The 17,524-nt window shown below is 31.6% G+C and overlaps 1 protein-coding gene across 1 annotated transcript in view; it reads right to left on the bottom strand.

Moving 5' to 3' along the window:
• The window catches only part of LOC106681372 (anionic trypsin-2), a 44,649-nt gene extending 31,589 nt beyond the window's left edge, over positions 1–13,060 (bottom strand). The window contains exon 1 of the mRNA XM_014421648.3: positions 12,835–13,060. Coding sequence (XP_014277134.1) covers positions 12,835–12,937 — 103 coding nt within the window. The 5' untranslated portion in view covers positions 12,938–13,060. The remainder of the gene's footprint in view (positions 1–12,834) is intronic.
• Between the last annotated feature and the right edge of the window lie 4,464 nt (positions 13,061–17,524).

The raw sequence follows: 17,524 nt of genomic DNA, 5'->3' as shown, positions 1-17,524 counted from the left end.
TTTCCTCTTTTATTAAGAAGCATTATTCTTATCTATTTATTTTCTTTTTTTTCTTCTTTTAATAAGAACATTTTATATAGTTAGGGGTGTCATTTGTATGACTATACCTCCTCATAATCAACTCTTAAAAAATATATATAATATACGTTATATCAACCATGTAAGGCCCACCAGGTCGATCTGGTACAAAAATAAAATAAAAAATATTTACACTAACTGATTTAGGGAGGTTATCAGGTACTCAGTGTTGCCACAGGAACCCAAGGAAAAAAAAGAAAGTGAACTTATTTGAAACATGGTGTCTTTTTTGGAAACATGGTAATTAGGTAGGTAATGAAAGGGAAAGATGGTGGCTTCCAGAAAGTCATCAAAGTCATACCACCTTGCTTTGACATGAAATTAATGCTTGTAAATTTCAAAGCAACTTTTTAACAAGGGATAATTATGCCTTGTAATTTGGAATGGGATCGCTCTGGGCTGAATCTGATAAACCACCCGGTCTTACTTATTAGGAAGGTAATGACAGGGAAAGATGGTGCTGTCCAAAATCAGAGATAAGTGGAACACGAAATTAGATATCATTATTTTACAAAATGTTTCAGAATTGAATATATATATATATATATATATATATAAGTTAAGTATCGGCGAAAGTCAAATGTCAAAAAAGAGAAGAAGGAATAAGATGTAACACGTGTGAACTGCTGTAACATACTAACTTAATTCGTTTTTTTTTTTTGACGTGACAACGTCTTATAAATTAGATTGCAGGGAGTCATGTAGGAAAAAGTGTAGCGTAACAGAGAGTGCGGTGGTGGGGGTAATTGAGGTAATATATATGACAAACGAAATCGGAGATCTTTGCTTGGCTGAAATAACGTGCTTCAATAACGTCGTGATGATGAAATTCGTCCTTGGTGCAGTTTACGTTCATCCAAATTCAACCATTGCCAATATTGGATTGATGCTTCATCAAGCGCTACTTCCGTATGTTTCATCAGACGAAGATTTGGAAGTGTATGAAATCGACGCAAAAATTCCTATTTTGATTTGTGGTGACTTCAACGTCAATGTACAATCAAATAATGCATTTACGAAATTTATGAAGAGAAAATTCAATTTGGATTGTCTGTCAAATACAAATAGTGCAACAACATTAGGAGGGACAGTGATTGACTTGACATTTTCCAGGCATATTACAGCCGAATTGATGCCACTCATCTCATATTTCTCGTACCATCGTCCAATTATGAACAGAATAATGGAAATTAATTGTTAAATATAAATATCATTTGTAAAGGAAAATAAATATCTTGATTCAAATATTGTGTGTCTATTTTATTAATATTATTATTCCAATATTTAGCGTAAAATTGTCACGTCAGGCGCACCCCCAAAAACCCACACATTTTTTTCAAAACCCCTTTAAAATTTTAATGGCGTATTTATAAACAATGAACTTTCTCCTTTTTCTGTAGAACATCTACATTCTAAGGAGTATTTTGGAGTGTATTATTTTTGTTGTCAGAATTTATAAAAGAGTGTATAAATTCTGACAACAAAAATAATAAACTCCAAAAGACTCCTTAGAATGTAGATGTTCTACAGAAAAAGGAGAAAGTTCATTGTTTATAAATACGCCATTAAAATTTTAAAGGGGTTTTGAAAAAAAAAAAAAAATACTTTCAACTTTATTGGGTTCGGTACATCTCTTTATATACATGCGATCAGCTGACATAGAAGTAACAGCTGACTAAGGCTGTAACTTACTTACATATATATATATCTCCGAAATCCTGCCTACGCCCATGTCAGTCATTCATAATATATTATGATATATATTACTAATATTTAAAGACTCGAGGGTTATTATATAAAAACTATTCATATATTGTTTAGTACATGTATGTATATGATAATATCATAGATAATAAAATTGTATAAAATCGGACTAACTGGGTATATTAACGATGATTAGGCGAAGTTGACTGGTACCATTTATGTTACTATAGTTAACATCTCATCACTTCATCTATATAATAATTGATATCAATAGAGTTCAATTAATGCGTATATACATCTTCAAATATACCAACAGCGAGGCATTTCCGGGTCTGATAGTATTCTATATTTGCACTACGTTTCGGGATTCCCCATCTTCAAGAACTAATATTCCTTCAATTATCTACAATTTTTTTATCTATACTTTTCACCTTAACATCTTAATAAATAAGAAAAACAACTTCGTAGGGAATAAAATCAAGAAATAATTTCAGTAGTTGACAATAATTAATGATTTCGATCCTTCTTTTACAAAACTTTACAAATATTTATCCTGTCATTATTATACACTCACACACTATCAGTCTGGCTATAAATATTGAAACCGATTGTCCTTGATATTTCCATTTTTTATTATAGGTTCACTTACCATGTATGCAGTATGTACAAAAAGTTTATACCTAAATACTTGCAGAGCCTGTAATGCTTTGCAATAATAAGATTTAGGGGGTGTAGATACATTAATTGAATACAATTGAAAGTTTGATATAAATTAATATATTTAGTTGTTTATAGATTAGATTAATGATTTAATGCTCATAGCATTAAACATTATATAATAAAAATATATGGTAAAAAAATGGAAATAACTTAAACACGACTCAATCCTCATAAACTCTGGGAATTGTTTAGGGACCTATAAACTGCACCGACGGACACAAACCGGATCTAATTAAATCGATTAGAACCAGAGATATAAAATAATTTGAAACTAATATTTCGACCTTAGAGGTATTCATGATGTGTTAAATGTAAAATGTTATACAGAAGTATAGGTTATAAATAGGGTTTTCTGATCAACTTGTTTTATAACCTTTCCTTCCAAAACATCATGTTATTCTTTAATTTTAAGTTTATATTAAAATAATTTATTACAACATCCCTAAAGTGAGTAAAAAGTGGAAGTTGTGTGAAAGTTTGTCCACTGAATGCCGTGTTGATATTCTAACTTGAGAGGAAGAAAATCAAGATGAACTAATTGACAACTGTCATTACATTATTATTATTATTGTCATCCATTGCTTTATTAGTTTTAAAAACATCCAAAACAATACTAACACAATCAAAACACAAACTAAGAGCAAGTAACCTAACACGACAAATAAAATAGTGACGAGCTCAGCTGGTCTGTTGCGTGACGTCATTCTCCATTTAACAGACCTAGTAACAGACTCTTGTCTAACATGTTACATCGTTTTAACATGCTAAAACAAGGAAATATTTCTCCATTTAACATGAGTTTTTCCATTCAACACGCTTTAAAATGTTAAACTAAAGATCATGAATATCCCCTATTATATATACGTTAAAATAAGAGATATTCTGCTTTCCAACGGTTGTATTATCATAGGAATTGGATAAAATGCAGAGGACAAATGAACGATTTATGAACAATGTCTCCGTAATAAAAAAAATATTAAATAGAATCAGTAATATTTTTTCCTATTCTTTAGAAAGAGACAAATCGATTACCTTACAATATCTATGAAAAAAATCGATATTTTTTGTAGCTACGCACAAAAAATACTCAATTTTATTAATAACTTTTTTTCGAAAAAATCGTAACAGTTTGTAACCTTCCCAGGAAAATCCAGATCACTCAGCAAAAAGCCCCATGACAATCGGATGAACAGTATTGCAGTCCATAAAATAGGAATAAACAAATATTTATTTTTATATAATTAGATTGCTAATATTCTAAAGGTAATTTATTTCTCACCTCCATCCACTGGCTAAAACTTAATTTTCTTTATACTAAATTTTACTAAACGGAACAAGAAGTCTCAATGTTTCTTTATTGTTTGTCCTTAAAGGCATCTGTTGTATTAGTAAAGAAGACGGGAAGAAAAATAGCCAGTTATTTCACCCCAATTTTTGATTACTTTAATGAAAACTATGTATAATTACTAGTCAAAACTGATGAGGCTGCCAAGTATAAGTAGGGGAATACAAAATGGCGGCTGTTTCAAAGCATTAAAAAACATAAATTCTTCATTTAGAGCTCTATATCTTAAAATCTACCAACAACACTAGAAAATCTAAAAGAACATTATTTAAAGATGAGTAAAACTGATTCTCAAAGACCTTAACATCCCATTCGTTGCAGATTTGCCCCAAAACAGATATGCGTCTTTTCATTCCAAACTCCTTTCCCATCCTAACCCATTAATTCTTAATCTTTCATCCTTAACAATCCCTGATAATCCTCCGAGGCGTCTGAAAAAAGATGGCCACGGGGCCTTCTAATTTTAAATTAATGTTTGAAGTACCACCAATGAGTGGTTCCTTTTGATGATTTTCAAGTGTATATGAAACATGCAACATATTTGCTTATTATATTATTTTGTACAGTTGTAAATTACATTAAATAAATAAATAAAAAAAATATTGTTCAATTTATACTTTTTATTACCTTATCTATCTATCTTTGTTGTTTATGAAGTGAGTGTTTAAGAAGTGTTTATGAAGTACGTTCTATTACAACTAAGGTTGTAATAGAAAGTACAATGGAATAATATTAGAATAAACAAATTAGTGGTTAAAAATAGATTGAAAGACTATAATATAATTTGACAAATGTAGAATAGCCAGCGATTTTTTAATATCATTATAGCTATGAAAAAATTAGTTATCCTTGAGAATAACCGGAATGGTCAAAACGTAGGAGTGGAATAATAAGAAAATAAACTTTTTGAGACTAAATGGATATTTTTTATTATAATTGATAAAATATCAAATGTGGAGATGGTCGGGGGAGCGGCCAGCAAAGATACACAAATAAGCAAATCTTATTTATTCGTTTTGACGTTTCGACTTGTATTTCAGGACTTCTTGAGGGCTCAGAAAACAAAACAAGATAAATCCTTAATTCAGAGAAACAAAAAAATAAAATAAAAATAAACAATACCTTCTATTAATATCAATCAGCTACTATCTACTTAATTTAATGTTATGTATATTTCCAAATTTACTTATTATTATTCTATTTGTATGGGTAATATTAATATCTGAATTAAGGTTATTATCTCGTTTATTTTTTTAGCCCTGATGAAGACCTGAATTTAGGGACGAAACTTGGTCCACAAATATATAAATTTGTTTATTTGTGCATCTTTGCTGACCGACCATCTTCTCATATCAATCTACGGTTAACTATATCAACACCTCATCATAAAATATCAAAGTAAATGAACATTATACTATTGCGAATCAAGATGATCAAAAGGAGAGTAAATTTGCTGAAATATGAGATTTAATAGAGCTATTTACGTCCAATAGTTCTCGTGATATAGCTTTTTAAAAACCAACATTTCTTAAAAATCTACTGAAAGATAAGTAGTTAGTTAATCTATTTTGAGAAATCTGTATTTCAAGAACTATGTGACGTATATATGTATTTTAGCACTCAAATTAAAGCTAGTTTAATGTAGTATGAAGTAGTTTATGACCTTTACCTTCGTAGGAATAGTAGTTTTCGTAATATTTTGTAAGTTTGAGTTTTGAAAAACTTTATTTCAGAAACCATAGGACGTACAGATATCTGTCAGCACTCAAATTAAAGCTAGTTACATTTACTATAAAATAGTTTATAAGCTAGGAGTAGTAGTTTTTTATGATATTTGACAAAATAAATTTATAAACTGTAAATTTCTAGTTGTTCCTATAAAATGTTTTATTTTGAAAAACTATATCTCTAGATCCATAAGACACACATATGTCTGCCAGCACTGAAAATAACGGAAATTTAACTTACTATTTAATTGTATTTCATGTGTATTTCACGACACTTATCCTCGTAGAGATAGTAGTTTTTATAATATTCCGGTATCAATATAAATTTGGCAAATGAAAATGTGTCCGAACAACTATAAATCAATTAATTTTAGCAAATATCATGAAAACTACTGCTCCTACGACGATAAACGTCATAAATTGCTTTATATCCCATTAAACTAGCTTTAATTTGAGTGCTAACAGACATCTGTACGTCAAATGGTTTTTGAGATATTGATTTTTCAAAGTTTCCATGTGTCATGGCCGCAAGTGCACTTTACTGTTCACATCGCTCTGCAGTTTATAAACAGCTGAAAATTTGTATGCACTCATATAGTGGAGTTGCATGATTGTTTATTGGAAATTAGCAAATAATGAGTGGCATTGGACTACTAGTGATATCTCTAGTGAATGGTAATTCCCCCTAGGGCTCTTATCTTAAGACTATATTTCGCGGCCAAGGTTCTGTGTACTTCAATACAATCTCCGTTGGGTCCCGAGATCGAATCCAAAGACTGTATATATCTTTTTTTATTATATACCTCTGAGACTTTTCATTTAATTATTTCAGGAATGTTCTATTTAATAATTTTAAGTAATTTTGTACATATTGGTTGAGGGTTGCGTGCAGCAAAGGAACAACATAAATAAACAAAAAAATATTTATTTATGACGACGTTTCGACCTGGTTCGATCAGGTCTTCATCAGGGCTATAAAAACAAAAAGACAACAATCATCATTTAGAGAGAAAAAAAATATAAATAAAAATAAAATAGATAAAACTGTATATATAAATAAAATAATAATGATAAAAATAAATAAATACAAATATATAAAATAAAAATAGACTAAAAAAGTCACCATTTTTGTCCATAGTTAATGTTCTTAAAATAATTTGTTTACGTTCAGATATATATTATTTTGTAATTTTTATTTTTTTATTTTTAATTAATAGTTATTTTCTTTTTAAATATGAATTCGGATAGGAATATGTCTTGTGAAGACTCCGTGGATTTCAGAAATAAGTGAGACAGATTCACAATATTTAAAGAGAAGGCAAGAAGGCAAAGAAAGGCTTCCCTCGGGTCGACGGGCAATTCTCCAAACAAAAAAAAATAAATCAGCTAAAACCAAAAAGGCAGTTGAACAGCCTGACTAGCATTAAAGCCACTGCAGCCACGAAACCTGAAATAACCACACCTACACCTACGCCTACCACCTCAACCAGCAATAATTCCAATACACTATAAAAAATCCACCTGACAACATTCCAGAACCTCAAGGATTTTCAGATCCTGAACCACCTCCTATATTTGTCAGCAGTATTGAAAACTTCACTTCGTTCGGTCAAGAAATTACTAACTTGATCGGGCAGATACTTATAACTGATAACTTGACCAAACTTCAGATGTTTTTCACGAATTAAAGACATAAAGATCAACACAGCAACTAAGGAACGTTTTAAAATACTTGTCAATTATTTAACCCGAAAAAACTACGACTTTCGCTGCTACCAATTAAAACAAGAGAAGGCATACAGAGTGCTTTTAAGGGGTCTTCATTCATCTACTCCCACAGACGCTATCAAATCAGGCCTAGAAGAAATTGGCCAGAATATAAGAAATATATCGTGCGTTCTTCACCCCACCGAAAAATACCCACTGCCGTTATTCTTTGTCGACTTAGAGCCAGCCCGAAATAATCCTGAAATATTTCTGGTTACAAGGCTGGTTTATTCAACCGTAATATTAGAGGAGCCCAGACCAAAACCTTTAATTGTCCAGTGCATCAGGTGTCAAAACCTAGGGCATACAAAGTCCTATTGTCATCACCAGACTAAGTGCGTGAAATGTGCTGGCCCTCACGCAACTGAAACCGCCAGAAACTTTGGTATGAACCGCCAAAATGTGCCTTCTGTCATAAAGACCACCCAGGAAGCTAAGGAAGGCTGTGAAGTCTACAAAAATTTCCACAAGTTGAGATACACCACATTTCATAGCATCAAAAGGCTCGGAACAAATTCGTACCCTACCGCCTGAAACTCAAAACTTGGAAATTTCACAGACTTGAAAACATCAGCTCATGTCATTGAATCGCAGCCGTCTGCTTCAAAAACCCAAGATCAAACTCAAGACTCAACCCGGACTTACTCCGAGATCAAAATAAAGAAAAACCAGCCTCGGCGTCAGGCGCCTCAGACTTCTCAACCTAAGCCCCTGACCTCTCATTCTCTGCCCCAACCTCCACGTCATCAAAATCCTCCCCATCGTCTACCCTTACGGCTTAAATTGCCACCAACATATCCACTACCAGTTCCATCTTGTCCAGCGTTCCAACCAACTCCCGTCCCAACTACTATTGAAGACCGAAACAGTCCCTCCAACCACAGCTCCAAATAAATCACGAATAGCCCAGCCATTCATATCATCGTATTTTAACTACCCACTTCTCACCGAATCCCAAACCAGAACCAACGCAGAAAAATCACGAACATTCGGACAACACCTCTCTAAAACCTTTATTCCACATTCTGATATCCTTAGCCCAATTCATCTTGAATTTATTGAAGCAGAACTGAATATTCCGCACCAAATAACCCTTCCACCTAAAGCATTTCATTCTTCTGAAATATCTAGTATCATTCAAAGATTACTTACAAAGCTTCTGGATACGACCTAATAACATCCCACATTCCAAAACTTCCTCCTTGGAAAGCCACCCTATTCCTCACTTATATATATAACGCCGTACTCCGTTCCACATATTTTCCTGACTCCCTGGAAATTATCTACCGTTAAAATAATCCCCAAACCCCAAAAGCCGCCAGAATACCCATCCTCCTCATCCTATCTCTCTATTACCGATCATGGGCAAAATCTTCACACAAGACTGAAACGACAGGAAACTGCACGTCGAATTCGATTATTACAGCACTTACTAGACAAACGGTCTAAACTTCCAACCCATCACAAAAGACTGATCTACATGGTTGTAATAAGGCCAATCTGGACATACGGAGCAGAGCTTTGGGGCTCCACTAAACCTTCCAATTCCTCTCATATCCAATCCTTACAATCCAAAATCCTTTGTAAAAACCTAAATTCTCCTTACATTATCACAAATAAAACCATACATAAAGACCTTAATGTTCCATATGTAACCGATCTAGCCCGAATCAGTGATATCTTCCATTATAAACTCCCTAACCACTCAAACCCCATAGTTTCTAACTTTGCACCCTCTTTCATTCCTGACAATCCTCCGAGGCGCCTGAAAAGAAGATGTCCACGAGACCTGCTAATGTAAAATGTTATTAGAGTGCTACCAATGGGTAGTTGCTCTACACGCCTGTAACACTCCATTTCAACTAAGATCAAATTTACTGAATGTATTATATAATGTACAGTTGTAAATTTCAATAAAGATATTAAAAAAAAGAGAGAGAGTTTTTCAAAATTAATTGACTAACTACTGATCTTTCAGTATGTTCTGTACAATATTTTTATGAAATATTGCTCTTTAAAAAGCTATATCTTGACCGTAAATCGCTCTATTAGGGCTTACAGTTTAGAAAATTTATTCTACTTTAAATGATGTTCTCTTAGATATTCTATTGTTGGTCGTTTTAAAGATATGAAGCTCTAAATGAAAAATTAATAATAAATTTAAAGTTTTTAAAAATCCGCCATTTTTTATTTCCCCTACCTATACTTGGTAGACTCGTCAGTTTTGATAAGTAAATTATACATAGTTTTCATTAAAGTAAGGAACCAATTGGAGTGAAATAACTGACTTTTTTCGTACCTACATGAACAAATATTTTTTTATATACTAAAATATAAATTTTGTTGATAACAAAAAAATTAAAAGATTGAAGATCAACAATTAAATTCTATTTTGCTTATAATAACAGTAATTCAAGTCGTTATCATGGAATGATAGATCTCACCACCTCCTCAATACAAACATCACTAACAAATATATTTTTAAAAAAATTGTTTTTATAGTTATTATTTATTGAATGAAATATCAAATATATAATTTAAATTCTTGTTTAAGACTTGTTTGTTTATCAATTATATTTTTTAAAAAAATCTCCATTAAGTCTTAACATGTTTTTTTCTTATTAATCCACTCCTACCTTCCTGCCAATCTCAAGGATAACTTATTTTTTTAAGTATAAGCTACAATTCTAAGAAGATAGTCCGGGTGGCGGTCAATAAAGGTACCAAAACAGTAAAAGAAAATGCTTTATTTTTAACCAACGTTTCGCCACACTTAGTAGGGATTCATCAGGGTTAAATGATAAAGATACAAACTGATAAAGAAACGTCGGCATAAAGTAAATAAATATGGTTTTGTTTATTTATGTCGTTCTTTGCTGACCGCAACCCCCGACAAACTTCTCCAATCATTAAAGATACAAATATTATTGAATTATTAATTAATTAAGTATCTTGCTTTTTTTTTTCATTTAGCCCAGACGAAGCCCCTGCAAAGTAGGACGAAACGTTGGTTGTCAATAAATAATTTTCTTTTACTATTCTGATAGCTTTATTGACCGCCACCCGGACTATCTTCCTCCAATCTACTTAAATCTATCTTCAGTCTTTCAATCTATTTTTATCCACTAATTTACTTGCACTAATATTGTTCAATGTTTGGGGAGCGCGGTAGCACTGTGGTAAGGCACGATGCTATTAACTCCTAGTACCCGGGTTCGAATCCGGCTGGGCAGAAACTTGTTTTCTGTTACACTGTAGCCGTGAGTCAACCCTGTCGGTTCTCGAGCCCTCCTGAGGTCCATCCAGCCTAATAAATAGAGAAAAAATCTGGCGATCAAGCTTGATTCTGACCAAATCACCTCCTTGCACAAACGTTAGTCTAGTAACAGTGCTTCCTTACAAAGTACTGAAGCCCTGCCTCTTCGTGGGTTATAGCGGTACAGATTTTTATTTTAATAGGGGTATTCATGATGTTGTGTTAAATGTAAAGTGTTTTACCATGTTAAATGTTATTTCGTTTTACCACGGCAAAAGAAGGCAATTCATCCCTAATATTGTTCAATTTATACTTTTTATTACATTATCACTAGCTTTGTTGTTTATAAAGTGAGTACTAAGGTTTTAATAGAAAGTACAATGGAATAATATTAGAATAAATAAATTAGTGGATAAAAATAGATTGAAAGACTAAAATATATTTTGACAAAGGTAGAATAGCCGGCAATTTTTTAATAACATTGATTGGCCGAAACGTAGAAGTGGAATAATAAGCAAATAAACATCTTGAGACTAGATGGATATTTTTTATTATAATTGATAAAATAACAAATGAGGAGTTTGTGGGTGGTGCGGTAGCAAAGATACACAAATAAACAGATCTTATTTATTTGTGTTGACGTTTCGACTTGTATTTCGGGCCTTCTTGAAGGCTGAGAAAACAAAACGAGATAACAATCTTAATTCAGAGAAACAGAAAAATAAACTAATAATAAACAATACTTTCTATTAATATCAATCAGCTACTATCTACTTAATTTAATGTTATGTGTATTTCCAAATTTACTTATTATTATTTTATTTGTATGTATAATATTAATATCTGAATTAAGGTTATTATCTCTTTTATTTTTTTAGCCCTGATGAAGGCCTGAAATTAGGGACGAAACCTGGGGCACAAATAAATAAATTTATTTATTTGTGCATCTTTGCTGACCGACCATCTTCTCATATCAATCTACGGTTAAGTATTTTACCCCCCCCCCCCCTCATAAAATATCAAAGTAAATGAAGATTATATTATTGCGAATCAAAATTGTAATCTTGATTATCTGAACTGGCCTAAAAAAAATTTTACTATTTTTTAAAAAATCCGGCAGGAAATTACATTTTTCTTTTCAGATAAAACTACATTTGTGTAAAGGGCATTTTCAACTTCCCAATTTATAGGCCAGTTATTTTAATCACAGGGGAAATCCAAAGTAGAAATTTTTAAACAGTTTTGATATCCGTACGGGAGTGTTCATAATATATTTTGTTGGAATTAGAAATATATATAATCTATTTGAGTCTGTAAAACTGATTTGAATAATAGTAGAAATATTTATAATATAAATTTTGTTGGTTAAATCATATTTTTTTTACCATATTTTCAATAAATCCACTCCAAGAGTATCTTTTATTAAAGTTGTATCTTCTACTGGAAGAATTTCATATATAATTAGAGCTTGTGAATTAAAAAGTCCTCTTCCTTGTTTTATGTTTGTATGTATATAATTTTTATTTTTAAATATTCTTAATAAATTAGTCATCTTTTGTGGAATAGGGGTAAGAGAATTTTGAATTGGTTTATAATCTATTTGTTATCAATGATAAACATAATCTGGTTCAAGGAAGGTTTTTCATAACTCCTTATTTAAAATATTTTTTTGTTAATTATTAAAAAAATTTTATATTAACTGATAACAATATGTTTTATTACCAATATAAGACTAATAAAGAGAAAACACAACGTAATTTTAAATAGAAATTTAATCAGTTAATTGTTTTAAACAAGAAATTGTGATATATTCATTAAGTGTTGTATGCATGGTATGATTTTAAGGATTTGTTGTTGAAACCTGATGATGGAGTGACAACCTTGAAACGTTGTTATTGTTTATTAATGTTATAAAATAAATAATTAAAACAAGGAAGGGTACCTTGTCATTTACAAGTTTAAAGTATTTTTTATTTATATTTGTCAAATTCTAAATGAACAATCTTATAATTTTATTATATTAAATCATATTGTCGAAGTTGTTTTAGGCCATTTTTCCTAACACTTTCAGTAATTCAAACGCCCCCTTGTTAGGATGACCGAGATTATTTAATTTTTTAACGAGCGAAAGTTTGCTTCTTTTGAGTTTAGTTTGGATTGCATTGGGGTGCGTTATGTTCACGTATACATGCAGTATGCCAATAATCATCAGATATAATTGCAATAGGAATACTCACTCAGGTTTGGTTCATCCTGGCCACCTGCGAAGGAGAATAATAATACCAAAGCGATAAACAGGACTGCAGAGAGGAAGAAGATAGACACGATGACTGCCCGCATCCTGGATTGAGGATCTCGGTGTGATGGTAACCAGTTGCAGGGAATCCTCTCTGCAGCGGTGCTCGCTGGCGAATGCGGACGCTATGGCACTCCGAGGTCGGGCGGGAATCTGGAGCCTTAGTATGCGTCACCAGATTGCGGGATATTCCCTTGAATAACAGGTTTCCGATTGGGTCATCTAGGAGAGAGGGGAGTGGATTTGGGGAATTCTCAGCGCACTGTACGTCTTTAGTGCGAGAGAGAAATGCTTCGTTGAGTTTCCACAGATCTCATCTATAGCCTGTAGGTTCAGGTGGTCAATCTACTATGGAAACGATATTTATTTATCATAAGTTCATTCATGTATAAGGGTCGTATCCATGGTAACTTTAGCTATTAGTTCCAACAACAGCTAATTTTTGCCCAGCCCTACCAAAAGTGTTTCATTTGGACCTTCGGACAAAAAGGTAGTTCTCACTTTAAATAATATTTTTTTCTTATAATGCATTCTTTAATTAATTCATATTTTTCTGTTTTAGAGGAAACGGGGGGGTGGGGGGTACTTTGTTGACAAGAAGCGATGCTGCCCAAATACATTCGTGTGCTAAAACACACAACATAATAATCTATTTTAAAATACAATATAAACGAAGTGCATTGGTACAAACAATATTTATGACACATTTTTTGGTTTTGTTTATAACGAAACTACATAAACGAGGAGAAGATGGTTGGGGGTGTGGTCAAAATAAAACACAAATAAGTTGATGTAACTTATATTATAGTGCCAACGTTTTGGCTAGAGTTTCTAGCCTTCATCAGGGCCAAGAACTGAACAAGATAACAACTAATGAATATAGAAAATAAAAAATAAAATATAAACAGAATGACATTAGGTAAATAATTTTGCAGAATGGAATTAATAAAATAAAGTGATCAGAGAAGTGATTGACTTTATTTTATTAATTTCATTCTGCAAAATTATTTACCTTATGTCATTCTGTTTATATTTTATTTTTTATTTTCTATATTCATTGGTTGTTATCTTGTTCTGTTCTTAGCCCTGATGAAGGCTAGAAATTTCGGCCGAAACGTTGGCACGATTAAATAAGTTACTTCAACTTATTTGTGTTTTAATTTGACCGCACCCCCAACCATCTTCTCCTCGTATAAGTCATCCACGGTCAACTATCTCTCATGATTATAAAACTACATAAAATTTTTATTTTTCTGTTTATTTTTTCTTCCTTTTTATATTCGGTCAGGATTTGTTGTAATGGGTACTTTTAATTTTGTCGTATTCAATCGATGTAGTATCTAAAATAAATTTAAACAATGGTTTTTCTTTTGTTGTGTTCTGCTATTGCTGGTTCCGAATATTTATTATCTGTTAAAATCAACTTTTTAATACATAGTATACTATATTCACTGTTTTTATTTTTCGTAAGCTCCTTTACTATTAAATTCATACAATATATACATACATAATGGAAATGATAAATGTATACTAGCATAATATTGCCTTGTAGCATTGTAAGGTTAGTTGCAGGGTGCAATGAAGGTAGTTAAGATCATGCAGTTAACGCTAATGCATTAATATTCGCTGTTGCAGTACATTCCCTAAATAAATATTCACTCGTAGATGTATGTAAACGTCATAGTTCCATGATTTTTTTTTTTTTTTTGCCAAAAGGCAATCCAAGGTATCCTTAACACCCAGCTATACATATAGCATACCTCCTATATGTACGTACCAAATACCCACTAAAATCATTACAGGAGGGTATGGAAAAAAAAAAAAAAAAAAAAAAAAGATGTTTTTTTTTGTATTCGTGAATTTATGTTTGTATTGTATGAATTTAATAATAAAGGTTACGAAAAGACAAAAAAAAAAAAAAAAACAAGTCATTTCAAATGTTAAATGTAAAGAATCTACAAGCGGATTTTCAGAGCAACTTGCATTATAACCTTTCCTTCCAAAACATCATGTTATTATTTACTTCTAAGTTTTAAATAAATTAATTGATTTCAACATGCCTAAATTGAGTGAAAAGTAGACGTTATGTGAAAGTTTGGCCACTTAGTGCCTAGATCTTCGAACGTTTGAGGAAAAGAATCAAGATGAGCTAACTGACAACTGTCATTAAATTATTATTATTGTCATCCATTGCTTGTTTTTATTAGTTATAAAAACAATACTAACACAATCAAAACACAAACTACGAGCAAGTAGCCTAATACAACAAAAAAAATGGTGACGAGCGCAAGTTAAGGAACCGGTATTATAAATTTAAACAATTGCCCCTTTCCCAACTGAACCTAAGTCACTTTAGACATATGGTTGCATATGTCCACATTCTCCTTACAATTTTATAGAAAAGAAACTCGATAAAAACAACTAGGTTCCCTGAAGGCCCTTGAGACCATTCTAACAGCCCTTTCAAGCCCTTAGTATCCTATATCAATAGTATCTATATCCTCCCTCCCCCCCCCAGATATTTACTTCTAAATTTCATAGGCTCTCTAGCCCCCACCTACTCTCCTAAAATTATCCGATTGGTCAAAACCCCTTCTCCTATTTCACTATTCTTCCTACCCCCTCTTCTCAAGTGTTCATATATATTTCCTAGACTAGATAGCTAAGTTAGAAGTAAGAAGATAGAGAATGAGTCATAGTAACATGTAGCTCTTGTAAATATGTTAGAATAAAGTTATTTTAGTCTTCACTGATTTTTTATGATATGTAAATCGCAGATGGTCTGTTTCGTGACGTCATTCTGCATTTGACAGACCTAGTAACAGACTCTCAACCATGTTATATGTTATATCGTTTTAAATTGGTAAAAGAAGGAAATATTTCTCCATTTAACATAAGTTTTTCTATTAAACACGGTTTAACGTGTTAAACTAAAGACCATGAATACCCCTTAAGTCTCTTTCAAACGTACCCCAGGCAGGGCTGCCCTCTTACGGTAAAAGGAGAAAGATTAAATCTTTATACTTATATGTATACACTTATTAATCTTCTATTCTATTTGAGATTACGCAAATTCTGAAAATAAAAAAAATAAAAAAAGATGCTTCTTAAAGTATTTATTAAATACTACATTTAAATTTATTAAAATATTGATTTCGTAAGACACAAAAATGAAAATTTATGAAACAACCTCAATTTTATGTTTTTTGAAACCTAATTTTTCTGTTAACATTTCAGTTGAACACAGCCATAGCAGACCAAGCTTTTTCATTATTTAATCTGTGGATTAGGGTAAAAAATATTTATTTAGAATATTAAATTTGTAAATTTTTTTTTGTTTATTTCTTCTTCCTTTGTTATTACAACAAGTTGTTTAATTCTATTATTACATCCCACTCTAGGATATCTCATATTTCTCTTTTCTGGTGATCTGTCGCAAATAATGAGTTTACTACACAACTTTTACTTTTACTTTATGGTCTCATTCAAAATTCTCATTTACTTTCAGTAAGAATAAAATAAAGAAATAATAAGACTTTATTTATTTCATACCTTATACACTGCCATACGCTTCATCACATTGTGATGGGTTTTTTCTAGATGTTTAGGATTTTCCCAGGTAGGTTAGGTGTATTTTTTCAGTAAAAAAAAAAAGGTAATTCACAAAATTAAGCATTTTTGGCGAACAGCTTAGAAAGTATACATTTATTCATGTTTAAAAATGAATAAAACCACAATATTACTGATTCTATAAAATGATTTTTTTTTTCGGTAAAAATTTAAAAACATAATTTTTTTAGAAAAACATTGTTAACCAACGTTTTGCACTACTTTCAGGGCTTCGTCAGGACTGCCAGATCGAAACAAAGATGACAACTTTGTCACCATACAATGTACGCACTATCTTCTTCCAATTCAAATAATTAGATTGTAGTCCGGATGGCGGTCAATAAAGGCACCAAAATAGAAAAACCTATTGTTAACCAACGTTTCGTCTCACTTTGTAGGACTAAATGAAAACAAGATACAAACACTTTGTTTGTATTTTCGTGGCTCTGCATGTGTTGATTAATAAAAATATAATTTTGAATAAGACTAAAAATCTTGAAAAATGAGAGAAGTAGTGATATAATAAACTAATAGAAAATTGGAACAATATAGATAAAAATAATAAGTAGTAATAGTATGACAAGTAATAACAATAGTGAGCAGTCAGCAATAAGAGCGTGCCCAGAATAAAAATAGAGGGCGAATGAAATAAAAATTATATATAATTGTCGTAGTGTTTTATTAGTTATTACAATTGGTATTTGCTTGAAGAAAATTTTAATGTTCATTAAATTAGTATTTTTCACCCTCCCCCCTCCCGCTCTGCTCCCCGCTAGGTGCGTCCATGGTCAACAATCTTTAAGACATGTTAACATTGTTGAGACAAGTTCAATAGTTATTTCTACTATACATATAGATAATTGACCGTATAATGAAGAAGATGGTCAGGGTTGCAATCAAAAAAAACAAAAATAGTTTACAACTATTTATTTTCCAACGTTTCGCCCCACTTTGCAGGGCTTCATCAGGGCTAAAAAGATACAAAATGAAACTATGTTAAGATAAAATGATATAAATAAAAA

This window comes from Halyomorpha halys, unplaced genomic scaffold (genome assembly GCF_000696795.3).
Source record: "Halyomorpha halys isolate HHAL.00 unplaced genomic scaffold, Hhal_1.1 Scaffold331.1, whole genome shotgun sequence".
In the NCBI taxonomy this organism is placed as follows: domain Eukaryota; kingdom Metazoa; phylum Arthropoda; class Insecta; order Hemiptera; family Pentatomidae; genus Halyomorpha; species Halyomorpha halys.
The sequence above is the reverse complement of the archived record's forward strand: the minus strand, read 5'-3'. Positions and strand labels throughout refer to the sequence as shown.